This window comes from Pipistrellus kuhlii, unplaced genomic scaffold, assembly GCF_014108245.1.
Source record: "Pipistrellus kuhlii isolate mPipKuh1 unplaced genomic scaffold, mPipKuh1.p scaffold_m20_p_12, whole genome shotgun sequence".
Lineage (NCBI taxonomy): Eukaryota > Metazoa > Chordata > Mammalia > Chiroptera > Vespertilionidae > Pipistrellus > Pipistrellus kuhlii.
In genome coordinates this window covers 4,615,249-4,642,399 of record NW_023425427.1, presented here as the reverse complement: position 1 = coordinate 4,642,399, position 27,151 = coordinate 4,615,249, and the positions used below count along the sequence as shown (strand labels likewise).

Below are 27,151 nucleotides of genomic sequence, written 5' to 3'. Positions count from 1 at the left end.
CTCTTCTACCATCCTTTGCTGACTGTACCAGCCCAATAAGCCTGGAGGGGCCTGGCACTGTGCTAGGCTCTTTGCAGGAACCCAAGAGGGCAAGACTGGGTTCTGCTCACCCATCCCCATGCGGGGTTTTGGGGGCTGGGGAGTCAAGTCCCAGGTCTGTCCGGACTCATTTATTCTGTGAACACTTTGCTGAGTCCATTTGTGCCAGGAACACGGAGTAGGCAGGAGGGACTTGGAAGCCTCAGTCCCCAGTGGGCGGGGCAGCAGACCCCTTCCCGGGCCTCAGTGTCCCGTTAGGGGGGGCGCTCGCCCCGCCCCCGGGAGCCGGCTCAGGCTGCGGAAACCCGCCCCGGCCACCCCGGCTTCCGCCGCCGGCCACGTCCGCGGGGCCCTGCCGGAAGCGTGCGCGGGCCGCGGGAGGGAGGCGGCGGCTGCGGCGGAGGCGCCGAGGTTGGTTGCACTTCACCCCGCCCCACCTCACCCGCCCCACCCCCACCGCCCTGGGACCGCGGGCGGTGCGGGCCCCCGCCTCCCCTCCCTCCCGCCCCCTCCCCGCGATCCCGCCCCGGGAGGCCCAGGTCCCGCTAGCTTGGGCGGGGCTCCCCAGTGCGGGCCTCCTCACGCGCGGCCGGGACCTGGAATCGCCACCGGGACTCCCTGCCCCAGCCCTTCCCGCGGGCTCCCGGGGCTCCCCTGGGGTTCCCTCAGCCTGGAGAGATTGCGGTGGCCAGATGACAGTCACCTGCCCGGGGGTCGGAGGAGCGAACGGGGCCGGGGGACACATAGGCCACTGGGGTTGCTGGTGTCTAGCCCCATCCTAGGGACAGCCTGTGGAGACTCTCAAGAGGAAGTGGGGCCTGGTCCAGGTGCCCCCCCCCCCCCTCCTCCAAAGACAAGTTGGAAGACTGGGGAGATGGGGGTACACGGCTCAGAGAGACCTCGCATGTGAGGATCTCTGGGTAGAGCCTCAGCGGTGAATCGGTGGAGGTTCAGAAAGGAAGAGAATTCTATGGGAGGAGCCGAGTCATGTCAGGTGCTGGCCAGAGGGCTGGTTGTATGAAAACTGGGGCAGGCCCAGGGCGTTTGGCGACTTTGACATTGAGAACCTGGAGGAGATGGTTCCCTGGAGCACCTGTGCAGGCAGCCTTTCCCAAACGTTTTGTCAAAGTGAGGAGAGTGGGTGCAGGAGAGAATTTGGGGTGAGGACAAAGAGCATGTTAAAGCACTGGGTGTGGTTATTCAGAAGTCCCCATTCACTCTCTCCGAGACCTTGGGCAAGTCACTTAACCTCTCTGTGCCTTCATCTGTAAAAACGGAGGAATGATGACAGTACCTGCCTCATAGGGTTCATGTGAAGATGAGATGAGATGGTGCCTGCAAAAGTACTTCACACAGCACTAAAAAGTAGTACTTACTGTTTTTCACTCTTGTTAGTAGAGCAGCTGAAGCATATTTTTTTTAAATATATATTTTATTGATTTCCCACAGAGAGGAAGGGAGAAGGATAGAGAGCTGGAAACATCAATGAGAGAGAAACATCAACCAGCTACCTCTTGCACACCCCACACTTGGGATGTGCCGTAACCAAGGCACATGCCTTTAACGGAAATGGAACCTGGGATCCCTCAGTCCGCAGACCGACGCTTCAGGGGTCTTCAAACTACGGCCCGCGGGCCACATGCGGCCCGCAGAGGAGTCTGATCCGGCCCGCCAGGTTTTTTGGGCAGTGAGCGCAGCCGAGGTGTTACAGTAGGAATTAGTAGTTCATATAGTCCGGCCCTCCAGCTCTCTGAGGGACCGTGATCTGGCCCCCACTTTAAAAAGTTTGAGGACGCCTGCGTGACTGAGCCAAAGAGGTTTTGGCAGCTGAAGCATATTTTGATGCTGATAGGAAGGAGCTAGTAGAGAGGGAGGCATTGAAGACAGAGGGGAGAGGAAAGGGACTAGGCAGAAAGGGACCCAGAACTTGGATGGGAGAGAAATCTTGGGTGCCTGTCGAACCAAGGGAAGGAGGAGTCAGGTGGGGATGCAGGGAAGTTTTGGGTTTGTGGTAGGCGATTAAAGGAGTGTCTTGTCTGACGTAGGCCTCAAGGTCATTTGCTAGGAGGACCAGGCCAGGGCTGGCCCAGGGGAGGGTGGAGGTCCTGGTGTGCCATGCCCTCTTTGCCAGCCCCAGTTTTGTAGCCCCAGTTTTGCCCCCAGGAAAAGTGGGCAGTTGAATTTATTTCGGGTCAGAGAACAACATCTGACCTGCCTTGCCCACTTGTGAGGCTCAAATAAAGTTGATGGATGTGTAAACACTATATATGAGCATCACTTACCATTTTAATCCTCTCCCCTGATGGTGAGAAGCTGGGAGGGCTGTGACCATCATTGGAAGACAATCTCAAAACCTTTTGAGCACCTCAGTATGTATCATGCCGTACTTTCACCTATGATCTCATTTAGTCACATCAGTCAGGTGAAGTTGGTATTAATATTACCCCCATTTTACAGATGCAAAAGCTGAGGTTAAAGACCTTGACCCAGGACACACAGCTGTTAAATAGTAGATTTAAGATCTAAGCTCTTATTTAAATCTAAGATTTATTAGACCTCAAAACTCATGATTTGGCCCAAACCGGTTTGGCTCAGTGGATAGAGTGTTAGTCTGGGGACTGAAAGGTCCCAGGTTCGATTCTGGTCAGGGGCATGTACATTGGTTGCGGGCACATCCCCAGTGGGGGGTGTGCAAGAGGCAGCTGGTCGATGTTTCTTGTTGACGTTTCTAGCTCTCTATCCCTCTCCCTTCCTCTCTGTGGAAAATTAATAATTATATATATATATATATATATATATATATATATATATATATATATTTTTTTTTTTTTAAGCTCATGATTTGGAACCATTATAAAAATTTGCAAAGTCCCTAGTAGCAGCCTCACAGGATAGAAAGGTGTGAAGGAATCCTCTTTTCCATTTGTTAGGTGAGAAGACAGAGGCTGGGTGCTCTGGCCTCCATCCTGGACTCTAGGGTCCCCCACTCAGCCTTGCTTTCATCTCTCTTGTATTGATGAAGGAACCCATTGTGTATGGCCCCATAGACCTGCTGCGAATCTTGCTCCACCACCAGGTGCTGTGTGACTTGGATCCAGTCCTCTTCCTTCTCTGTGCCTATCTATGTGGTCACAGAATTCCCAGCTGGTTGCTTTGAGGAATAGGAAGGAAAATGTTGCCCTGCCCACAGTAGATGCGCCAGGAGCCACAGTTCCCACACAACAGTGGGTCTGCCTCATACTTGGCCGCTGAGTACCAACTCCCTGTGGCCTTGTATTTATCTAGAGCTTTGTTCTCAGGGCCGGGAAGTGGTAGTGCCTGACCAGGGTATGTGGCCACCTATGGCTTCCTGAGTGGGGCTCTGAGCAGCGCCCTGAGCAGTGTATGGCTCTGCAGCCTTGGACTTGAAAGGAGGGGAGGGCCCTGTGTTGTCATCGAGACTGGTGAGGAGTGCCACAGGCGGGGCCATCGGAAGCCTCCTGCTGCCTCTGGCTGCCTTGGCCCTATGGTTCCGGAATCTTAGAGCTTAGAGGTACCTTGAAGACCTCCTGTTGCAACTCCTTTCTTTACAGATGGGGTAACCGAGATCCACTGTGAGGAAGTGACTTTTGCCTGAGACTCTAGAGAGGGCAGAGATTGAGCTCCTGGATCTTGCATTTTTGGACCTGCCACCGGGACCTAGGGATTTCCACCAGGGCAGTGAGCACCCCCACCCGGAATTCCAGGCCTCTCGGAGGTCGCGGGGAGCACAGACAAATCACCAGCTGTGGCTCTCTGCCCATGTCCCCTGGGGAAGAGGGGCGGAAGCCAGTGGCAGCCCGAGGTTCTTTGATGGGGGAACTCTGACTATGGTTCCTGAAAGTGTGTGACACGGTTGTTTTTTCTCTCTGACTCGTTCTCTTGCTCTCTGTCACTCTAAAGAATGACTGGGCACTCCTAGAGCCTTCACTCAGCGTCCAGGGGGTTTTTTCACCACAGAGGGTAATTCCTGCCCCATCCCTGTTGTGATTCAGCTGTGACGTTGAACCACACAAATCAGCGAGAAGATAAAGTCATCAGACTCCTGCTCACCAGAGAGGGTGGCCCACGCCAGAACTCACTTCTTCTCTCAGCGCAGACTCCACAGGCTGTTCCTCTCCCCAGAGGAGCTTAGGGCCCCTGGCCAGCCCGGGACCTCGGGATGGCCTCTGGCTCAGCCAGCAGCCCCCGCCCAGCCCCTGATGAGAACGAGTTTCCCTTTGGGTGCTCTCCCACCGTCTGCCAGGACCCATCAGAGCCCAGGGCCCTCTGCTGCACCGCCTGTCTCTCTGAGAACTTGAGGTGAGGGGTCAGGGGAGCAAAGAGAGGGTGGGAAGAAGGTGCCAGGGAGGGACCCCTGATGAGAAACAAGGGTGAGAGGAACCAGTGGCTTGGAGCGGGTGACTTCACCTCTCTGGGCCTGTTTCCACACCCTCTCCTTGCTGTCCCTGCCCCCACCCCTTCTGATCTTGATGGAAGAAGTAGCCACAGACAGATGTTAGCTGCCACAGCTGAAGGCTGTCCGGGGTGGGGGAGAGCCTCAGGCCCAGCTGGGCTCCTTATTTACTATGAGGCTGGGCGTTTCATGCCTCAAAACCTCAGCTTCCTTGTCTGTAAAATTCCTGTAACGCTACTTTCTACCTCCCAGGATTAAGAGGCACAATCAATAATATTCCAAAAATTGTTTTGTAATAATGAATATAAACTTTCTTAGTAAATGGTGAACTGCTATGCAAATATATCTCCTTCCACAATATCACCCATCAGCTTGTATTGTTTGCTGAGAACACTTTTAAAGGGAGCAAAGATATCTATATTTATGTAAATATGTATGTATGTATAGATGATATATTTATCTATAGGGTTTGGGCAAATTGTAAACTTACTTTTGCCCACCCCTGTATGAATATATATAGTTGACTATGTATATATTTATGTATGAATATATACTTATAGAAATACATGTTTTACATATGTAAAATATTTAAAATATCAATAACTCAGAGAAGTGTGACATCCATATGATCATTGGCATTCCACTAGTTTGAGCCTACTATGTGCATCTTTCCTTGGGTCTTCAGAAGAGCTTTGGAAAGGTGAATACTATTATTGTCCCATTTTACAGATGAGGACAGTGAGGCCTAATGGAGAGATTAGGTCAGCTTGCCCCAGTACAATTTCCTGGCAAAAGTGCTCTTTAACTGCCACACACCCTCAGCTTGACCTTTGTCTGGAGTTTTACAGCTTGCTTAAGGTGGGAAAACTGAATCAGCCAAGTTTGAGAAATTCAGATGCTTTGATGCAGGGGCAGGGGAGAGGTGGCCATGGAAAGGCCAGGTTGTGGGGGTGGGGTGATCAAAGCTTGACTGGTTTCACCATCAAGCTGATTGCCGTGGGTTCATCTCAGGCTTTTACACTGGGACTCTTGGCTTCCCTCCTCAAAACCAGGTAGAGGTGGGGAAGGAGCTAACTGGACATCAAAGGGACCCAGGCAGAGTTTTGCTCCTGACTCTGCCTCCTCTTGGCCAATCCACATGTCCTCTGAGGTAGCAAGTTTAGGGCCTGACCCGTGGCTCTAACTGTGGATCAGAATGACTTGGGAGCTTTGTTAAAGCACTCAGGCCCATGTGTCATCTGACCGCCCATCCCTGGTAGGGAACCTCAGGCTAGGTGCTCTCTGAGGCCCCTTCTTGTTCTAATCGGCCATGGTCATCTGTAATTCCTAAGACAAGGAGACCAAAACCAAATAGAAGAAGCTGAGAAGAGCAAATGGAGCCACACATCCACAATCCCACCTGAAGCCCTGGCTCAGATGCATTTTAGAATTCAGAATTTTTTTTTCAGATTTCAGAAAAGCACGTCAGTGCCTCACTGTGTGGTTCTTCCAGTGGGGTTGGGGCAGCGCCGTCTGATGCTGCCTGTTAATGCTTCTGCAATGAAACAGAAATATTCACACTAAGTGAGATAAGGGTTAGAATAGCCACCAATGACTTCAGCTGCCAAAGAAGCTCACTGCAAACTATGGAAAGACACTGGGTGCCCAGCGCTGTGAGGTTTGGGAATGGTGGGTCTGGGGTTGTGGACCTCGTGCTCACTGATATCAGGCACTGTGCTGGGCACAGCTGGGCTTTTGGAGCTACCAGGACAGAGGTTGGTGCCAGGGAGTTGTGAATGCCGCACTCAGCCCGATTTGTTCATATGTCTCTAGGAACGGCGAGGATCGGGTCTGTCCCAAGTGCAGAGGAGACGATTCCCAATCTGTAAGCCCAGGGAGCCTTATGTCTCAGGAGAAGGTATGTTGACACAGCCAGGAAAGGGTATCTGTCTATTTTCTCCATTTGTTGAGGTCGAGGCCAAGTAGACAGCCATTCCCCAGTCCCGGCGGGCACCTCCCTCTTTGTCTCTTGTTTGGCTGAATTTGGTTTGTAAGCAGCGAGGGGACTGACAGTGCCTTGGTGAAGCAACTTGCCCAAGGCCACCGGGCTAATCTGTGACAGATTCAGGATGAGAACAGTCTAAACCAGGCGCCTGCAAACTACGGCCCGCAGGCCACATCCAGCATGCCACCTGTGTTTATACAGCCACAAGCTAAGAATGGTTTTAATATTTTAAATAGTAAAAAAAAAAAAAAAAAAAAATCATAAGAATGATATTTTGTGACACATGTAAATGATATGAAATTCAAACTTCCATGTCTATAAGTAAAGTTTTATTGGCACACAGCCATGCCCCCTCATTTATGAATTGTGTGTGGCTGCTTTCGCCCTGTGACAGCAAAAGTGATTAGTACAACACCAGCTTCAAAGTTCAAAATATTTACTCTCTGGCCTTTTATAAAATAGTTTGCTAACTCCTGATCTAGACAGTTCTTCTTGCCCTTGATTGCCCTCAGACAAAGTGATGCCATTCTCAGCTCCCCTCTGCTGCTCAGCCAAGCCATGCTCCTAAGTATAGAGATGGCCTTGAGAGTGTGAGGGGCCAAAAAGACATCCTCAGGCCCTCCAGTTTAGAACCCCACCCCTTCTGGGTTAGAAGGACCCTCACTGGTCGTCTGTCCAGTTTAGAGGTTCCCACAAGCTGACCAGAGCTGGTCCATTCCCACTAGGTCTTGACAAAATGATAAAAATATGGAAATTGTAGTGGGGGTTTTATAAAACTAAATTCTTTTCACTTGTAGAATCAGCCTTTACTCTGAGATTATGCTCTTCCTATATATGTCTTTGTAGAAATGAAATGATGGTGACAGTAAATGATAGAATTTTTGGTAAAGTCTTTATTTGGTAAAAATAAAAAGATGGCAATCTTTATGTTAATCTCCAAATTATCGATAGAAGAAAATTTGTATTGATTCATAAATCCAAAGCTGTAAGAATGTAAGAACCACTGCTCTAAATCTAACCCCCTTGTCTTACACACGGGACCCCGATATCCACAGGGGCAAAGTGCAAAGGACCGTCCTCAGTGCAAAGGACCTCAATGCTCAGCTGTCCTCACTGTCCTCACTGTGGGACAGGCACCCGGCTCCTTTCAGCCAAGGCTCCCCTCTTGCCTTGAACCACAGCCCAGGAGCCTGATGTTCAGCGATGCTCAGGGATGGTTCTCTATCATTCAGTTTGTGGCCAGGATGACTCCTATGCCTATTTCTCTGACTGTAAAATGAAAGGGCCACGTTTGCTCTGCAAGACCTTTCCAGGACCCGTGATGTCAGATACTTTCCCTCCTACCTGTAAGGAACCCGAGGCAGGCGTGTGCGCCTCCGTACTTCCCTCCTTTCTCCTCTCTGAGCCCTCATTCAGAGGGTCGGGAGGATTTCCTGCCCTACCCAGAGCTGGTTTTGAGGGCTCCCATCCCCTTCTCAGCAGCCCCTCCCTGTAGGATCTCAGGGGAATCTTAGTAAGGATCCAATGCATTGTCCCAGAACTTTACAGTCCACAGTGCACTAAGAGCTTATAGGACAAAAGGATCCATGGAATAACTTCCGGAGCCTCCCTGTTTGGGCATCTTGGTGCTCTAACCATGAAAGGCGTGAGCAGAACCATAACTCTGTGGCTGCCTTCCTCCCCTGCACAAGGAAAGGCTCTGAACCTTTGAACCCTTACATCCCCTGAGGCTCCTGCCTGCTTGAATGCTCCAGAGCTATTGTTTTTAACTTGGTTTATTCTGACTTCTTAACGAAATTAACACACAGGCATTGTGCAACTCTTAGATAATATAGAGAAGAGATCTACGGTATTCATATCTCTTCATTCAATGGCTGTAATTTATCCATCTTCATTAACATGAAATCAGATGATAGTGGAAGTGCTGTGACTAAAGAGTATTCTGGAACCCCTGAACTCTCTCACTCTCTCTCTCTCTCTCTCTCTCTCTCTCTCTCTCTCTCACACACACACACACACACACACACACACACACACAAACATATATATATATTTATTTATAATTGACTTTTTATAGAGAGGAAGAGAGAGGGATAGAAAGTTAGAATCATTGATGAGAGAATCATCTATCAGCTGCCTCTTGCACACCCCCCACCGGGGATGTGCCCTCAACCAAAGTACATGCCCCTGAACGGAATTGAACCTGGGACCTTTCAGTCCTCAGGCTGACGCTCTATCCACTGAGCCAAACCGGTTTCGGCTGGAACCCTGAACTCTTAATCAGCCCAGCTGTCCAGCCCCCGAGGGACTGGGGATTCCTAGGGGGCCCTGCAGAGCACAGTTTGAACTCGCTGCCTTAAACCAAATGAAGTGACTCTAATGGTGGAATTACAGGCACTGTAACAGGCATCAGGGTAGGAGGGGGTACTTCCCACATTGGGGACAGGCAGGCCTCTGAGCAGCATGGTTCTCCCTCCCACCCCCGCTTCCCCCTCCTGAAGCTATCATCACTGAAACCCCAGTGGAAGGCTGGGGGGGTGAGAGGGTGAGCCAGTGGTCTGACACACACACCCCCAAGCCACCTAGTGGAAAGACCAGGGACTCCTCCAGCTCCTGACCCTGATGGGAACTTTGGGGGACTTTTGGCCAAAGGAAAGCAGCTGATTATAAGTTAATACTTTGCATGCGTGGTCATTGTGAAGTTTGTCTGTGATCTGGGGAAACCTGGGGATGGAGGTGGGTGGAAGGTTTGGGATGGAGACCAGCTAAGCTAAGCCCAGAGGCACCCATTCTGGCAAACACTTTCCACGCCATCTGCTTATCACTTTGTCCTCATCTTCTGACTTCATTAGATTAATATCTCTCTAAGGAGTGCTTACAGCCCAGGACCCATTAGGTAATATAAGAAGCAGATATTAAAGGATTACTATTGACCTAGTTACAGACTTGGTTCTTGCCTGGAATGACCTTCCTGTAGAAGTGACAGTGAATATGGGACAGCCGGTAGATGAAAAATAACATTTAATTCGCGCTGCGTGTGACCCGTGAATGGAGTGGTTCCTCTCGTTCTCAGTCCTTCTGAGGCCACTCAAGGTCAAAAGCAAGCTGGCATCTGTTGCCAGTGACTTACAATAATGCCTTAACTTATTCTAGAATCAGAAAGTGAGAGGGGGTCGAGCTGTCTAGTCCAGTTTCTGTTCTGTACTAGATTCCTGCCAAGTGGCTTAATGTCCTCCCAGTGATGGGGAGCTCCTTACTCCGAGACATGACCTCTTCTACTCCGGGGGATTGGGAGCAGGCAGGGGGCTCTGACTGTTGTACCATTTTCCTTTTTGTTTGTACTGACCTGAAGTCTGTCTCCCTTAAGGCCACACCAGGCAAGTCCGTCAGCCTCCTGACCTCTGAGGCAGTCTGCATGTGTGGAGAGGTGCTGACCACGCTCCCCTGAGTCTGTCCTTGTCTCTATGCATGTGTGTCCTTCGAAGTGTGATGTGTAGAAATGAACCTTTGAACCCTTACACTGCTGAGCTTGGTGGATGCATCTGGAACCTCATCGGTCCTGTGACATCCTGTGTGGATATTGGTGATACATCGAGGTTCCATGAGGAGGTGTGCCTGGGCTAAAGTCATGGATCAGGAGGGAGGCAAAGCCAGGCTCCAACCCTATAGGAATCTCTTTCATGGCCCATGTAGAAAGAGTTCCAATTCAGGGTTCAGGTTCTGGAGAAGGGCCGCACACAAATGAAGAGACTTAAGACTTGAAGAAATTCAACTTGGCGATAGGGGAGGCCAGGTGGTAGTCCAACTCTAGTGGGAGAATTACTCCTGCTCTGGCCCTGCCATCCCCTTTTATTGAGGCTTTGGGGATAACATCTTAGGCAACATAAACAGAAATTTACATGTAGCCGGTAGGCAGGAAAATAACAGAAACTTACATGGGACAAACAAGGTGGAGACTGCTTCAGCTAACAATATCTTAACTAAAGGTTAAAGCAATTAAGGTTGTTGACCAGCCTTCCTGGCTTCCTGTCAACATCTCTTTTTTAGTAAAACTGATTTATTTTCCAGCACAACCCCTACTTCCTAGGTTGGTGGCCTCTTCCACAGTCAGCCTTAAGTGCTAGAAAAACAGCAATGGGCAAGACTACTTCCAACGAGGAGAATCACGCAGGGCTTCCTGGAAGAGGTGGCAGTTGAGCTGGGCAGAGGTTGCCAGAGAGGAAGCTGGCCCAGGTGCAGAGGAAGGCAGGCCTGGCGGGCAGAGGCAGACTGCCTGGGTCTGCCCTGTCACAGTAGAGTGCCTCTCCCTCAACACTAGCCAAATCCTGAGCAAAAGCAGCTCCCGCAGTCATCCAAGACCTCAGGTGGCCTCTGTGCCAGCGCAGCGGTGCGGCCCAGGCCTGGCACGCTGCAGACCCTCTGTTGTGTGCAGTAGCTTCACAGAAGTGGCTCTCATGCTCCCGCCTCCCGCAGGCACCCTCCTAAATTCCTGAAGGCCCGTGGGTCCCTGAGTGGGGGCCTCTCAACAGAACCCTCCTCTGACCCCCTCGCAGAAGGCCTGAGTTAGCAGGGTGGTGAGGAACACCACAGACCCACAGACTTCCTGGAGCAGACAGAAGGACGAGTGTTCCCTCAGGGCTGGGGTTCTGTTTTCTCTGTCTCTGTTTCCTCCTCAGAGGAAATTCCACTGCGAATTTTATTTTTAGCAGTTTGAAGCGTGCAGCCACTAACAGGGGCCGCTTGTGGCACTGGACGTACCCCAGGCTTGGCCCAGGACAGATGCCCTGGTCTTCGTCTGCAACCCCAGCCTGATTCCCTTTTCTATTTCTTCAAACTTCCCCCCCCCCGCCCCCCGCCCTTCAGACGAGGCCACCTTTGGACAAGGCAAGGACTTCCTGGTGTAGAGGAAGGACCCTGGACATGGACTCCAGGCCCCTGATCCCCTCCTTATCTTTGCCCCAAACTTGTATTGCCTCCTGCAAGTCACTGCCTGTCCCTGGGTTTTGGCTCTTCCACTTACACGGGAGAAGCAGAACTAAGCCCCAACCTCCTCCTCATGGTACAGAAGATCTGACCAGGCCATGCTCACACAGAGGCCGAGAAAGCAGCGTGCCCTCGCAAGTGCTAACGATGGGACAGAAGACCAAAAGTCAGCCACCAACTCAAAGTGTGCAAGCCCGGTGAGGCCTTGAACAAGCTAGTCACCCAGTTTTCCATCTGTGTTAAGGCTAAGGTCATCTCACCCTGCCTGCCTCAAAGGATGACCACAGGGATCCTATGAGAGCATGCAAAAATGCTTTGGTGTAGGGAGCGGTTAACTCTCAGACTGACCTGCTGGCAAAGTCGCAAACGAGTCCCAGCTTGGAGGGCACAGCCCTCTAAGCATAATTAAGCTTGATCTTGTGACTGCTCCCTAGGTCTCTCCTGGGTAGCTAATGGACTGAGGGAGATGCAGCAAGTGCTGCCAAAACAAATGAAACTTACAAGAACATTGTAAATTACCTTGTTTACCTCTGACTATAAATTAAACCATCAGTTTGCCCTCTGAATCTGTTCTATGGCCTCAGCCAGTCACAGAAGATCCACCTAGACCCAGCTTATTCTCTTTGTCTGTCTTTTCTTCATCCTTCACTGGCCCTTCCTTGGACTCGCCAAACCCTTGGCTGTGCTGGCATGGCACACTTTGGTTCTGTATAAATGTAAATATAGTTAGGGATGATCCTTGCCTCCTCAAGGAAATGCAATGGGGAAATGGTGTTTTATAGAATTAGTTATCAAAAGTTTGAGATGTGAAGATGAAATGAAATGCATGTATATGACAGCCATTAGAAGGAGTAAAAAGAGGTCCCAAGGGCAGTGCTTAATCCACAAGAATATTACTACTAATAACAATAGCTGACATTTATTGAGTATTACACTACGCAGAATGATGTTCCCCAGATGCCCACATGTTAATAATCCCTATGAATCCGTTGCCTTGTGTGGCTATATTAGTCTACGGAGGCTGCTATAACCAAGTACCACAAACTGAAGGCCCTGAACAACAGAAATTTATTTCCTCACAAATCTGGAGGCAAGATGTTCAAGACAGGGTTTGTTTCTTCTGAGGCCTCTCTCCTCGTCCTGGAGATGCTGACATCATCCCTTTTCTCTGTTTTCACATTAGTCAGGGACATTGTGTCCAAATCTTTTCTTACAAGGATACCTGTCATATCGCTTGGGGCCCACCCTTATGACCTTATTTTAACTCAATGACCTCTTTAAAGGCCCTATCTCTACATACAGTCTTGTTCTGGGGGGTTAGGACTTCGACATAAGAATTGGGTGGGGAGGGGATAAATTTAGCCCAGAACAGATGTGATTAAGGATCCTGAGATGAGGAGCTTATCCTGGATTATCTAGGTGGTTCCAGTGTAACCACAAGTGTCCTCCTAAGAGGGAAGCCAGAGAGAGTAAGAGAGAGATTGGAAGATGCTGTATACTGCTGGCTTTGAAGAGGGAGGAAGGGGCCAGGTGCCGAGGGATGCAGGTGGCCCTTAAATGCTGGGAAAAAATGAGGAAACAGATTCTCCCCCAGAGCTCCCAGAAGGAACACAATCCTGCTGACACCTTGATATTTAGGACTTCTGATCTACAGAACTGTAAGATAACAAATTTTTGTGTTTTTTAATCTATGAAGTTTATGGCATTTTATTATAGCAGCAATATGTAAATAAGACCAGAATTTAATTTGCCATCTCATGTAACCTTCACAATAACTCCATGGGGGCAGGCACTGTTATTATCTCCATTTTGCAGAAGAGGAAAGTGAGATGTGGAGAGGTTAATACTCTCCCAAGGCCACACTGCTAGTGACAGAAATGGGCTTTGCACTCTGACTGGTTGGCTCCAGAGCCCACCCCTTTAACCCCGGTAGCACTGTACAGAATGAGTGACTAATTGATGATGGAACTGTAGGCAGACTGGCTGGCCACTGAGGTCTCTGAATACCTCTCAGGTCATCCCTGCCCATCCTCTGACAGCCATTGGAGGCTGGTCACAGCCCACACCCATCCACACATCACAACAAGGACGCCCCCTGCGTCCACCTGGGCCGGGCTTTCCCCTGCGCTACACTGCTTTTAGCTCAGCGACTAAAGGACACATGCCCCTCCACCTGGGTGGTCTTTCTGGAATTCCCATTTTATCTCTTCCACCTTTTTGTCCCCCTCCTATGGCTCTCACTTCCAGCTGAGAATGGCTGAGGATTGAACCATAGACTTGGAGGTTATTTTAGGGGCTGAGAGGATCCCTGAGTCCACTTTCCATAATCAGGTCCACGCCGAGCCTCAGTCCCTCTGTTGTGCCCACAGGTCAGGAAGCTACCTGCTGGGAGAGCTGCGTCATTGTACACTTCCCAGCGCCGGCACAGTCTCCCTGCCAAGGCTGCCCTCTGCCCAGGCCCCCAATAAAACATCTGTTTTCTATTCCTTGTTAGGAACATCTTGTGCGTGAACCCTGTGGGAGGGGGGCCAAGGGGTGGCCCTTTGCTGGGCTGTGCTTTGTGTTCTAAGCCAACCATACTCATTAAGCCCATGACGATCGCTTCTCTTACTTTTAAAGAATAATAAGTAATGTGGCTTTGTAATTTGCTCAACCCCAAAGACCTCTGTCCTCCTTCCTTTTTAAAATTCAAATCTCCATGTTGCCCCATTAGATTATACTTTTAAAAAAACAACAACAAAGCTCTTTGGAAATCAAGATATTATTTATATGCAATACAATCCACTCAGTTGAAGTGTACAGTTTGATGAATGCCAGTAAATTTATTCAGTGTGTGACAATAACAGTCAGGATAGTGAATGCTTCTTTTCTCATGCCCCTGGTCCATCAGTCTCTCCAGCGGCAGCCTCAGGCAGCCATGGATAGACTTTCTGTCACTGTAGTTGTGCCTTTTCTAGAACCTAATAAGAATGGAATCACAGTTGTTGTCTTTTGTGTTTGACTTCCTTTATTTAGCATAATGTTTTGAGGATCCTCCTCATTATTGCATGTAGTGTTTTAGTCCCTCTGATTGCTGAGGAGTGTTCTAGAAAAAGAAAAAAAAAACACTGTCCATTCACCAGATGATGGATATTTGGATTGCTTCCACTTTGGAGCCATTGGGAATACAGCTGCTATGAGCATTCTCATACATATGTTTCAGTTTCTTTTGGGTAAATTCCTAGGAGTGCAGTATGGTAACTATAAGCATGGCTTATAAGTAAATTGCTTTATAAGTAAGTATGATTTAATTTTATGAGATACTCCCATAGATTTTTTTTTTACCCAAAGTGTCTGTACCATTTTGCATTCCCACTAGCAACGTTCATAAGTTCCAGTTCCTCCACATCCTCGCAAAGCTTAGTGTTGGTATTCTTTTGGCATCTTGGCCATTTAGTGAGCAGATTACTGTATTTCATGGTGGTATTTCATTCTAATTTGCATTTCTCTGTTGACTAGTGATGTTGAGCATCTTTTCATAGGCTTGTCATTTATATATCTCCTTCTGTAAAGCATCTGTTCAGTATTTTACCCATTTTTATTAGACTATTTTTGTCTTATTATTACTATTTGAAAGAGTTCTTCACATATTCTGGATACAAGGTCTTTCCAGATGTGTGTGTGTGTTGTTTTTTTTTTTTTTTTTTTTTGGGGGGGGGCATTTCTCCCAGTTCCCCATAGGCTTACTCTTGATAAGAGATAGAGTTGAGCCTTGAACAATGCAGGAATTCAGGGCACCAACCCCACACACAACAGAAAATCTGTATATAACTTTTGGCTGCCCCAAAACTTAACTGCTACAGCTGTCCCTCAGCATCTTCAGAACATTGATTCCAGGACCGCTCCTCCTTCCCCCGGCCCCCGAAAGATACCCAAATTCATGGGTGTTCAAGTCCCCTATATAAAAGGATGCAGATCAGGGCAAACACCCTTCTGTATCCTTGGATTTCCAACCGCAGATCAAAAACAGCACTGGGTTTTTTTTTTGTTTGTTTGTTTGTTTGTTTGTTTTTTTGTGGGGGAGAATCTGTGTATCAATAGACCCACACAGTGCAGGGTTCAACTGTAGTGATATGGTATGGAAAGAGCCTGTGTCTATGCTACTTCCTAGCCATTCCTCCTTGGGCAAATCCCTTGAGCCAAATTCTGTGAGCCTCAGTTTCTTCATCTGTAAAATGGGAACAAAATACCTACCCTGCCTTCCCCACAGCATCATTGGGGCCCTATGGAGAATTGTCACCACAGTAGCATTTTGTAAGCATCTTGGACCTGTAAGTAGGTTAGCAGTATGGTCAAGTTGCTGTTGAGTACTGAGACCCTTCTGTGTCCCTGCCCTTAGGCTGCACATTGCTCTGAAGAAGGGCAGGGCAGGGCAGGCACTCCTCGGCCGAGGTGGATTGCCAAGGAGGGATGCAGGTGGCAATTGTGAGGAGCATCCCCATGGGCTTCAGAAACAGGGAGTTGCTCACTCAGGCAGCCGAGTGTCTCCTCTGGGCCTGGCCCTGCCCTCGGCACTAGGAACACAGCCTCACAGAGCCCCCAGACCAGTGGGGCAACCAAAGAGTGAAAAGTGCTGTGTGGATCCTGTCCTGACAGGAGAAGTAGCCCCACTACTTCAGCAGGGGCCCTGAGCCTGTGTGAATGAGGCTTATAAAAGGAGTCAGCCCAGCAGTAGGACCAGCATGTGCAGAGCCCTGTGGCCCAGCTCAGCATGTGCCCTGTTGAACCCTAGTGCTTTGCAGAGACCCAGTGGTCCCACGGGGACTCCTGTAACATCAGTGACATTGTTACTTCCAGGATCACCCTGAGGTGGCTGCAGATGGAGTTGGGTGCCCCTTTGCAGATGTTGGCTGCTCCTTCAAGGTAAGCATCTGAGAGAGAAAGGACATCTGACTGCTGTAGCCCTAGGCCACTGGGTCTCCCCACTTCAGCCCCTCCAGGATTTTCCCACAACATCAAGCTACTCTTCTGGATGCCCCTTACATTAATGACCTTCTCAAGCAACAAATCTCACCAGTCAATCATCTCTGTACTCAGGAGAGTTCTTAATGTATTAGTATTGTAGGCATCACTAAAATGACCAATCCCCATTCCCCCCCCCATGCCTCTCTCCACGGTCCTGAATAACCACGGCTCTCAAAGACAGGGCAGACTTGTGGTACAGGCCTCGGGGCATGGCTCACTGTGAACATGTCTGATGTCACGGTCCTCCAGATCCCTGTCACTGTGCACAAAGCAGCTTCCCCTTTGCTGGGTGAATGGATCTGACTTTCTTTGCAAACCTTCTCTATTTTCACTGATCAGTCCCACTCTCTCGGCAGGGAAGCGCAAAATTCATGCAGGAGCATGAGGTCACCTCTCAGGCCACCCACCTAAACCTGCTGTTGGAGTTTGTGAAGCAGTGGAAGGCCCAACTGGGCTCAGGCCTGGGGTCGGGCCCCATGGCCCTGGAGCGGAATCTGTCAGACCTGCAGCTGCAGGCCGCCGTGGAGGTGGCTGGGGACCTGGAGGTGGACTGCTACCGGGCACCTTGCTCTGAGAGCCAGGAGGAGTTGGCCCTGCAGCACTTCATGAAGGAGAAGCTCCTGGCCGACCTGGAGGAGAAGCTGCGCGTGTTTGAGAATATTGTCGCCGTCCTCAACAAGGAGGTGGAGGCCTCCCAGCTGGCCCTGGCTGCCTCCATCCACCAGAGCCAGTTGGACCGCGAGCTCATCCTGAGCTTGGAACAGAGGGTGAGCGTGGGAAACAAGGTTGCCTTCAAGGCCGGCTCAGAGGTCCCCTGCCCCATCTTGAGTCCAGAGCAGTGGATCAGCTTTCCTCCTAACGTCCTTCTCCCTGCTCACAGCAGTTGCTCCCCGATCAAAAAGTTTCTCTCCTGTGTCCCAGGGCCTCTAGGTGAAGCACTTAGAAGTTATAGTGAGGTCCATCCCATTATCCAATGGTTCATGCCCTTTGCTTGAATTTCTCTCATGGTAGCATCCTCCCTTTCTAAGCTCTTCATTCCATTGCTGGACATTTTTTACTATTAGAAAGTTGTTCCTTAGATTAAATTGAAATCAGCTTCTTTGTGTCTTCCCTGCATTGTTCCTGGCCCTGCCCCTCAGGACCTGCAAAACAAATCTGCCTTCTAGACTCTATGGAAGCCCTTCAGAAATGAGCAGTGAGTCATTATATCCTGATTATATAGTACTTCCTTCTTTAGGCTAAATGCCCCAGGGCCTTCACTCCTTCATAGTAGCATGTTGTTTCAAGCTCTGGCTCAGTCTCTGAAGGATTCCACCTAGTCAGAATGGTGGTCCCAGACCAACTCCACTTATCTGACAGTTCTTGGTTTAGCAGGACTGTCCTCTGTCCCATCCTTTGTTCCAGAACTTATACTTTTCTTAATATAACAAGTTTGTGTGTGGGGAGGGGGTTGTTTGTTTGTTTTTGTCATTGTTGTTTGTCTTTCTTTTTGCAACTTGACATCACAGTCTTGTGTTTATATAGGCCTGGATTTTAGTTCCAGCTCCACCATGAACTTGCTAGGTAGGTCTGAGCAAACTTAGGAAACTTCAACATTCTCATCCATGAAATTAGGAATTCAATTTAAGAACACTCACTTCCACTCCTGACTTCCCTACGTGAGCACACCCAGGAATAAATTTGTATTCTTTCAAATGTGAATAGGGAGCCTACCAGAAGAACCAAGCACTAGATTTGAGTGATCAAGTAAAGCCTTATTTAGGAAACTCTCGCCCCAGTTAGAAGGTGGGCTCCCTCAGGGCAGTGACTGCATCTTGAGTTCACCAGCAGACTTTCTGGCTCTCCTCTTAGATGTAAGGCGGGCACAGAGAGAAAAGTGAGCATAGGCCCAGCCTTTGGTAGGGAAGAAAGACATCTGTCTTGTAGGAAAGATGGAAAAATAAATCTCATATAACTGCTGTAAGGACTCCATCAGAACATAGATGAGGGAGAGAGAAACCAGCTGAGCTAGGGCGATGGTTGACTACTTCCCAGAGGAAGGGCTGTGTGAGGTCCTGAGCGGAGGACTAAGTGAAGCTTCCCCACAGGTGGTGGATTTGCATCAGACACTGGCCCAGAAAGACGAGACCCTGGGCAAGCTGGAGCAGAGCCTGCGCCTCATGGAGGAGGCCTCCTTCGATGGCACCTTCCTGTGGAAGATCACCAACGTCACCCGGCGGTGCCACGAGTCGGCCTGCGGCAGGACCATCAGCCTCTTCTCTCCAGGTAACACTCCCCGGGAGCACAGAGACCGACGGGGCTCAGAAAACAGCATAGGGAGCAGCCAATTCTGTGACTCTGCCCAGTTAGGCCGGGTCCCTTCAGGTCACCTTTCATGCTGGGACCACGGAGGAGGAGTTAGGTCCCTGGCTCAGCCACATAAAACCGGGGCTATTTGAACTGTGACGCCTTCCACCTCCCCAAGTGTCAGTCACACTCTGCAGACAGGAATAAAATTGTTTTTTGGGTTTTTTAAAATATATTTTATTGATTTTTTTTTTGCCCCCCTCCCTCCCTCCCACACATCCCTTCCCTCCCCAGAGTTTTGTGTCCATTGGTTGTACTTATATGCATGTATAAAAGTCCTTCGGTTGATCTATTATCTCCCCCAGATCTTCCTACCCTCCCCGCTGTAATTTGACAGTCTACTTGTTGATATACTGTCTCTATATCTATCTTTTGGTTCATCAGTTTATAATGCTCTTTATTATCCACAAATGAGTGAGGTCATGTGGTGTTTCTCTTTCATTGATTGGCTTATTTCACTCAGCATGATGTTCTCCAATTCCATCCAGGTTGCTGCAAATGATGAGAATTCCTTCTTTTTTATGGCAGCATAGTATTCCATTGTGTAGATGTACCAAAGTTTTTGGATCCAATCATCTGCTGACGGGCACCTAGGCTGTTTCCAAATTCTGGCTATTGTAGATTGTGCTGCTATGAACATAGGGGTGCATATATCCTTTCTGATTGGTGTTTCTAGTTTCTTGGGATATATTCCTAGAAGTGTGATTACTGGGTCAAATGGGAGTTCCATTTTCAGTTTTTTGAGGAAACTCCACACTGTTCTCCACAGTGGTTGCACCAGTCTACATTCCCACCAGCAGTGCACGAGAGTTCCTTTTTCTCCGCAACCTTGCCAACACTTGTCGTTTGTTGATTTGTTGATGTTGGCCATTCTGACAGGTGTGAGATGGTACCGCATTGTTGTTTTGATTTGCATCTCTCGGACAATTAGTGACTTTGAGTATGTTTTCATGTGCCTTTGGCCTTCCTTCTGTCTTCTTTTGAAAATGTTCTATTTAGGTCCATTGCCCATTTTTTAATTGGATTATTTATCTTCCTTTTATTTAGTTGTATAAGCTGTTTGTAGATGTTGGAGATTAAACCTTTATCAGTGGTATCATTTGCAAATATGTTCTCCCACACTGTGGGCTTTCTTGTTGTTTTGTTGATGGTTTCTTTTGCTGTAAAAAAGCTTTTTATTTTGATGTAGTCCCATTTGTTTATTTTCTCTTTAGCTTCCATTGCCCTAGGGGTAGTATCAGTGAAGAAGTTCTTTTGGCATACGTCTGAGATTTTGCTGCCTGTGGATGCTTCTAGTATTTTTATGGTTTCCCGTCTGATGTTTAAGTCCTGTATCCATTTTGAGTTTATTTTTGTGAATGGTGTAAGTTGGTGATCTAGTTTCATTCTTTTGCATGTGTCTGTCCAATTTTCCCAACACCATTTATTGAAGAAACTGTCTTGACTCCATTGTATATTCGTGCCTCCTTTGTCAAATATTAATTGAGCATAGTGATTTGGGTTGATATCTGGGTTCTCGATTTGATTCCATTGATCTATATGTCTGTTCTTGTGCCAGTACCAGGCTGTTTTGAGGACAGTGGCTTTGTAATATAGTTTGAAGTCTGGTATTGAGATCCCTCCTAATTTACTCTTCTTTCTCAGGATTGCTGTGGCTATTCGGGGTCTTTTATTGTTCCAAATGAACTTTTGGAGAGTTCTTTCTAGGTCGGTGAAATATGCCGTTGGTATTTTAATGGGGAGTGCATTGAACCTATAGATTGCTTTAGGAAGTATGGACATTTTGATGATATTGATCCTACCAATCCATGAACATGGTATGTTCTTCCATCTCCTTCCATCTTCCTCTATCTCTTTTTTCAGTGTCGTGTAGTTTTCCGCATATAGGTCCTTTACTTCCTTAGTTAAATTTATTCCTAGGTATCTTAATTTTTTGGTGTGATGGTAAATGGAATTGCTTTTTTAGTCTCTGTTTCTGCAGTTTCTCTGTTGGTGTATAGAAAAGCCATGGATTTCTTGGCATTAATTTTGTATCCTGCTACATTGCCAAATTCATTTATTAAGTCAATTAGTTTTTTAATGGAGTCTTTTGGGTTTTTTATGTACAATATCATGTCATCTGCAAATAAGGATAACTTTACTTCTTCTTTTCCAATTTGGATGCCTTTTATTTCCTCCTCTTGTCTAATTGCAATGGCTAGTACTTCCAGTACTATGTCAAACAGGAGTGGCGAGAGTGGGCATCCCTGTCTTGTTCCTGTTCTTAGAGGGAATGGTTTTAGTTTTTGCCCATTGAGTATAATGTTGGCTGTGGATTTATCATATATAGCTTTTATTATGTTGAGGTATGATCCTTGTACTCCCACCTTGTTAAGAGTTTTTATCAGAAAAGGGTGTTAGATTTTATCGAATGCTTTTTCTGCATCAATTGATATGACTATATGATTTTTATCTTTCAATTTGTTTATGTGATGTATCACGTTTATTGATTTGCGGATATTGTACCATCCTTGCATTCCTGGAATAAATCCTACTTGGTCGTGGTGTATGATCTTTGTGATGTTCTTCTGGAGTCGATTTGCTAGAATTTTGTTGAGGATTTTGGCATCTATGTTCATGAGGGATATTGGCCTGTAATTCTCTTTCATTGAGTTGTCTTTATCTGGTTTTGGTATTAGGGTGATGCTGGCTTCATAGAAGGAATTTGGAAGTGTTCCTTCCTCTTGGATTTTTTGGAATAGTCTGAGGAGGATAGTTTTTAGTTCTTCCTTGAATGTTTGGTAAAACTCTCCTGTGAAGCCATCTGGCCCTGGGCTTTTGTTTGCTGGAAGCTTTTTGATGACTGTTTCAATTTCTTCCCAAGTCACTGGTTTATTGAGATTTTTAGATTCTTCCTGATTGAGTTTTGGAAGATTATATTTTTCTAGGAATATGTCATTTCCTCCAGGTTGTTCAGTTTGTTGGAGTAGAGTTGTTCATAGTATTGATATTTTGTAACAATCCGTTGTATTTCGGTGGGGTCTGTTGTTATTTCACCTCTTTCATTTCTGATTTTGTTTATTTGGGTCCTCTCTCTTTGTTTCTTGGTTAGTCTGGCTAGAGGTCCATCTATCTTGTTTATCCTTTCAAAGAACCAGCTCTTGGTTTTGTTGATCTTATGTATTGTTTCTTTGGTCTCTATGTCGTTTATCTGTGCTCTGATTTTTTTTTTTTTTTTTTTTAATATATTTTATTGATTTTGTACAGAGAGGAAGGGAGAGAGATAGAGAGCCAGAAACATCGATGAGAGAGAGTCATCGATCAGCTGCCTCTTGCACACCCCCTACTGGGGATATGCCCGCAACCAAGGTACATGCCCTTGACTGGAATCGAACCCGGAACCCTTCAGTCCCCAAGCCGACGCTCTATCCATTGAGCCAAACCAGTCCCGGCTGTGCTCTGATTTTTGTTATTTCCTTCCTTTTACTTACACTGGGCTTTTCTTGTTGCTCTTTTTCTAACTCTTTGAGTTGTAGAGTTAGATCATTTGTTACACTTTTTTCTAGTTTTTTGCAATAGGCTTGTAAGGATATGAACTTCCCTCTCAAAACTGCTTTTGCTGTGTCCCATAGATTTTGGATTGTTGTGTTTTTTTATTGATTTTTTACAGAGAGGAAGAGAGAGAGAGAGAGAGCTAGAAACGTCGATGAGAGAGAAACATCGACCAGCTGCCTCTTGCACACCCCCTACTGGGGATGTGCCCACAACCAATGTACGTGCCCATGACCGGAATCGAACCTGGGACATTTCAGTCCGCAGACTGACGCTCTACCACTGAGCCAAACTGGCTTCAGCAGGAATAAAATTGTTATTGACTTCGAGTGGATGTCAGTTGTGAAAGACAGTGTGCCATGAACCAATGCTTGTGCAAATGAGAAGACAGTCTTCCCAGGCGAATACCGTGGGACCTCTGCCCTCAGAGAGCCAGGGTCTGAAATAAGACAAGTGGAGGACTAAGTGTATGATTGCAGGTCGCGTATTAGGAAATATTGTGTAAACCAGGACAGTGCTTATTCATTTCTGGGCCCTGGAGCTTGGCACAATATCTTGCCTAAAGTAGTTATTTGGCAAATGTTTCCCTTAATCCATTGGTTCTCAACCTTCCTAATGATGTAACCCTTTAATACAGTTCCTCATGTTGTGGTGACCCCCAACCATAAAATTATTTTCGTTGCTACTTCATAACTGTAATTTTACTACTGTTATGAATCATGATGTAAGTATCTGTGTTTTCTGATGGTCTTAGGCGACCCTGCTAGCGGTTCTCAACCTGTGGGTGCGACAGTAGCAAAATTACAGTTACGAAGTAGCAATGAAAATAATTTTATGGTTGGGGGTCACCACAACATGAGGAACTGTATTAAAGGGTCAAGGCATTAGAAAGGTTGAGAACCAGTGCCTTAATCAGTTGATTTCTATTTTAACACAATGTGTATATTTTTGCATAGCATGCTCAGGCCTACCTGCTCTTCCCTTCTCCTCATTCACACGTGTCTACACAGACAAGGGCGGGGGGGGGGGGGGGGGCGGCGGGGATCATTAAGGAAAATTTCTGCAGGTGACAACTTGAATGACCTCTCACCTTTGCCCCAGCTTCATACCTCTCCTGTCCATCTGCTCCTCTGATGGAACAAGACCCACAGGGCTGGGATGGAGAGAGGCATTGGAGGTCGCTCCGTACCCAGAGCGGGGCGGGGTCCCAAAGCCAGGCCCATTTCCTCAGGAGCAGTGGCAGCCCCCTTCACAGGGTGGCCTCACCTCCAGCACTATGCTTTTTCTCCTCTCCTTTCCAAAGAGGGACAAAGCAAGCAGTGTCTCTGGCTTCCTGATTTACCAAAACGTAAGGGGCAGGATGAGTCAGACTGTCAGTCTGTCCCTCCTCCTCCCCTTCCTGCTTGCCCCCTCCTACACCCTGTCCCCAAACAACCCTCCCAGAGGGGCCCTTTCCAGCCATGAGAAGCCATACTGGATGGTCCTTTCAGCTGCAGAGAGAGTCCAGAGACCCTGTGCTGAGTCACCAAGAGTGATGTCACCAAGGGTGCCTAGCAGACCTGAGAGCCCATTCTTCCTCGCCTGGCCCGGGGAAGCAGAAAGAAGTCTGTGTTGGGATACAGGAGGCCTGGCCCCTCATCCTGGCTCTGCCCCCAACAGAACTCTCTGGGTTCGGTTTTCTGACTGCAAAATGCAGGTCAGTTAAACCCAAAGTGTGGTCCTGGGCAATAGCATCACTGTCCCCTGTGGGACATGCAGGTTCTCATGCATGTCCCAGCACTACTGAGTCCAAACCTCCGGGGCGGGGCCTAGCAATCTGTTGGCTGCCACGAGGCTAGGTGAGTGCCAAGGTCTGGGTCCTCTTGGACTGTATGTAACCGAGAAGAAGCTGGGCTCCAACCCCAGGTTTCTTAGTTTTGAACCCGACTATGGGCATGCCTAACCGCTGGTCCCAGTTTCCTATTGGCCAAGCTAGCATTCTCCAGCTGCCTCTGTGCTGACTCTGACTTCCACACTGCAGCTTTCTACACAGCCAAGTACGGCTACAAGTTGTGCCTGAGGCTCTACTTGAATGGCGACGGGACGGGAAAGAGGACCCACCTGTCGCTCTTCATCGTGATCATGAAAGGGGAGTACGATGCTCTGCTGCCGTGGCCTTTCCGGAACAAGGTACAGACCAACGGGAACGCTGGGGAGGGTGCGGGAGCCGGGGAGCCTGAGTCCTGATCCCGGTTCCGGGTTAGCCATGAACTGGCCAGTGACCTGGGCAAGTCCCTTGCCATCTCTGTGTTATCAGCTTCCCCTCTCATAAAACAAAAGCCTGAGTTCACATCTAGTAGCCAAGGGCCAGAAATGCCTGGACCAACATCCTGGGAGGCATGTAGAAATGAAATTCACCTGGTGGGGTGAAGAAGGAAACTTCCTGGAGGAGGTGCTGTGGGCCAGCCTGAACTGGCAGCATTTTCAGAAAAGGGGAGGGAGGCAGATGCCTCTGCACACCTGTCAGAATAGCCAAAATCCAAAACACTGGCAACACCAAGCGCCGGTGAGGGTGTGGAGAACAGGAACTCTCATTCATTGCCGGTGGCAATGCAAAATGGCACAGCTGCTTTAGAAGACAGTTGGACAGTCTCTTGCAAAACCAAACATAATCTTACTATCCAATCTGGCAATCACGCTCCTTGGTATTAACCTAAAGAAGTTGAAAACTTATGCTCACATAAAAACCTACACATGCATGTTTATAGCCACTTTATCCATAGCTGCCAAACTTGGAAGTCACCAACATATCCCTCAATAGGTGACTGGATAAACAAACCATGGTGCACTCAGACAATGGAATATTATTATTCAGCACCAAAAAGAAAGGAGCTAACAGGCCTAGAAAGGCCATGGAGGATCCTTAAATGCATACTGCTGAGTGAAATAAGCCAATCCGAAAAGGCTACATACTGCACTCTTCCTCCTACATGACATCGTGGAAGAGACAAAACTATGGGGACAGTAATAAGATGAGTGGTTGTCAGAGGATGGGGAGGGGTGGGGAGATGAACAGGCAGAGCCCAGGATTTTTAGGGCAGTGAAACTACTCTGTATGATATTGTAATGATAAGAAAATGTTATACATTTGTCCAAACTCATAGAATGTGTAATACCAAGATTGAACCCTGAGGTAAACTATGGACTTTTGGTGATAATAATGTGTCCATGTAGGTGCATTGATTGTAACACGTGTCCCACTGTAATATGGGCTTTGATGGTGTGGGAGGTTGGGTGGGAACAGGAGGTATATGGGAAATCTCTGTATTTTCCATTCAGTTTTGCTGTGCAATTAAAGCTGCTGAAAAAAATAATAAAGTCTATTGAAAACATATAAAAGGGCAGGAGTGCCTTGCTAGTCTGAATATGAGTCAACAGGTCAGTGGCTCCCACACCTGCCAGGAGATTTAAAAAATACCAATGACTGGGTCTCACTACAGTAAATGGCAAGGCCTGAGCATCAGGATATTAAAAATCTTCCCAGGGGATTCTAGGTGCAGCTGAGTTTGCGAACCGCTGAGGTGGCTGATGGGAAGGCATTCTATGTACTGATTGATGGGCATTCCAGTGCCATGTGCCAGGGAAGAGGATTTGTGTCACTGAAATCATCAGCCTCTTGGAGTGCACAGATCTGCCCCTTGCAGATAGAAGCTCAGTTCACATTTCCGGGAATTGACTGACAGCCCCTGGGTAGATGGCCTGTTCTCCCCACCTCTGCCCTGCCCAGGAGGTTCCAGCATAGTTGGCCATCAAACATCTCTGAGCGGGAAGGGGCATTACAGGTTAAGTCCCACCTCCTTATCAGGGCTCAGTCCCACCTATAGCCCCACAGCCAACCAAACTGACTATGGCATTCGACCTACCTCTTCCAGTTGGATAGACCATCAGATCCCTAATCATAGGACAACCCCCAAAGGCTGCTCAGATTTCCAGGTGCTTCCATTCCTGGGGGCCCCTAACCAGCCTGCGTTCAGGGTCTGAGGGGATACCCAGGTGGCAGGCACAGAGCAGCTCTGAGCCCCTGGGTAAGCTCCCCAGGGCCTGACTCCCACCTGCCCTGGCCCACAGGTCACCTTCATGCTCCTGGACCAGAACAACCGTGAGCACGCCATTGACGCCTTCCGGCCGGACCTGAGCTCAGTGTCCTTCCAGCGGCCCCAGAGTGAAACCAACGTGGCCAGCGGCTGCCCGCTCTTCTTCCCTCTCAGCAGGCTGCAGTCGCCCAAGCACGCCTACGTGAAGGACGACACCATGTTCCTCAAGTGCATCGTGGAGACAAGTGCTTAGGGCAGCGGGACGAGAAACCGCACCTGCGCCCTGAGGGAGCACCAACCCAGACTCGTGGAGGTTCCACGATCCCAAGGCACAGTGATAGGCTGGGGCTGGCATGGCCTGAGCAGGGCTGACAGATTGACGATGGCGGCCATCAGCTTCGGGAGGCAGGACCCTGGGATGGCCCACAAAGGCAGAGTTCAGAAGGAGGTGGTGGCAGAATTGTTCCCTCTGCCCTGACGACGCAGCACTGGAGGCCTGGCCACCACTCCAGACCTGAATATTGAGGTGGACTCTGACCAGGACCGGGAGGGCATGGGGGTCAGGCATGGGACATGGATGGCCATCTGGAGATAAAGGACCCGAGCCTGGGAAGGTCCCTGCAGGGCCATCATGGAGAGCTGGAAACATGCTTGCTGTCTTCCTACCTGGGGTCGGAAACCAGGGGTGGAAGGGACAGGTTGGCAGTGTGAATTCAGCCTGTCAGGCATGCACTGAGCTCATCAGTGGGGGCGAACACGCAGCCTTGCTAATCAGAT

The 27,151-nt window shown here is 48.5% G+C and overlaps 1 protein-coding gene across 6 annotated transcripts; it reads left to right on the top strand.

The window, feature by feature from the left end:
- Positions 1–233: 233 nt before the first annotated feature.
- On the top strand, positions 234–27,151 carry TRAF1 (TNF receptor associated factor 1). Of its 6 annotated transcripts, none has more exons than XM_036432855.2 (8): positions 362–450; positions 3,612–4,359; positions 6,266–6,350; positions 16,257–16,322; positions 16,781–17,191; positions 18,512–18,689; positions 24,322–24,470; positions 26,409–27,151. In XM_036432855.2, the coding sequence occupies exons 2-8, from the start codon at positions 4,220–4,222 to the stop codon at positions 26,625–26,627; spliced, it is 1,248 nt and encodes a 415-aa protein (XP_036288748.1). In that variant the 5' UTR covers positions 362–450; positions 3,612–4,219; the 3' UTR covers positions 26,628–27,151. The 6 variants fall into 6 exon arrangements, with proteins under 6 accessions (XP_036288752.1, XP_045435830.1, XP_036288748.1 ...); XM_045579873.1 differs by having other exon boundaries at positions 432–450; positions 3,961–4,359; XM_036432856.2 differs by lacking the exon at positions 362–450 and adding an exon at positions 3,131–3,482.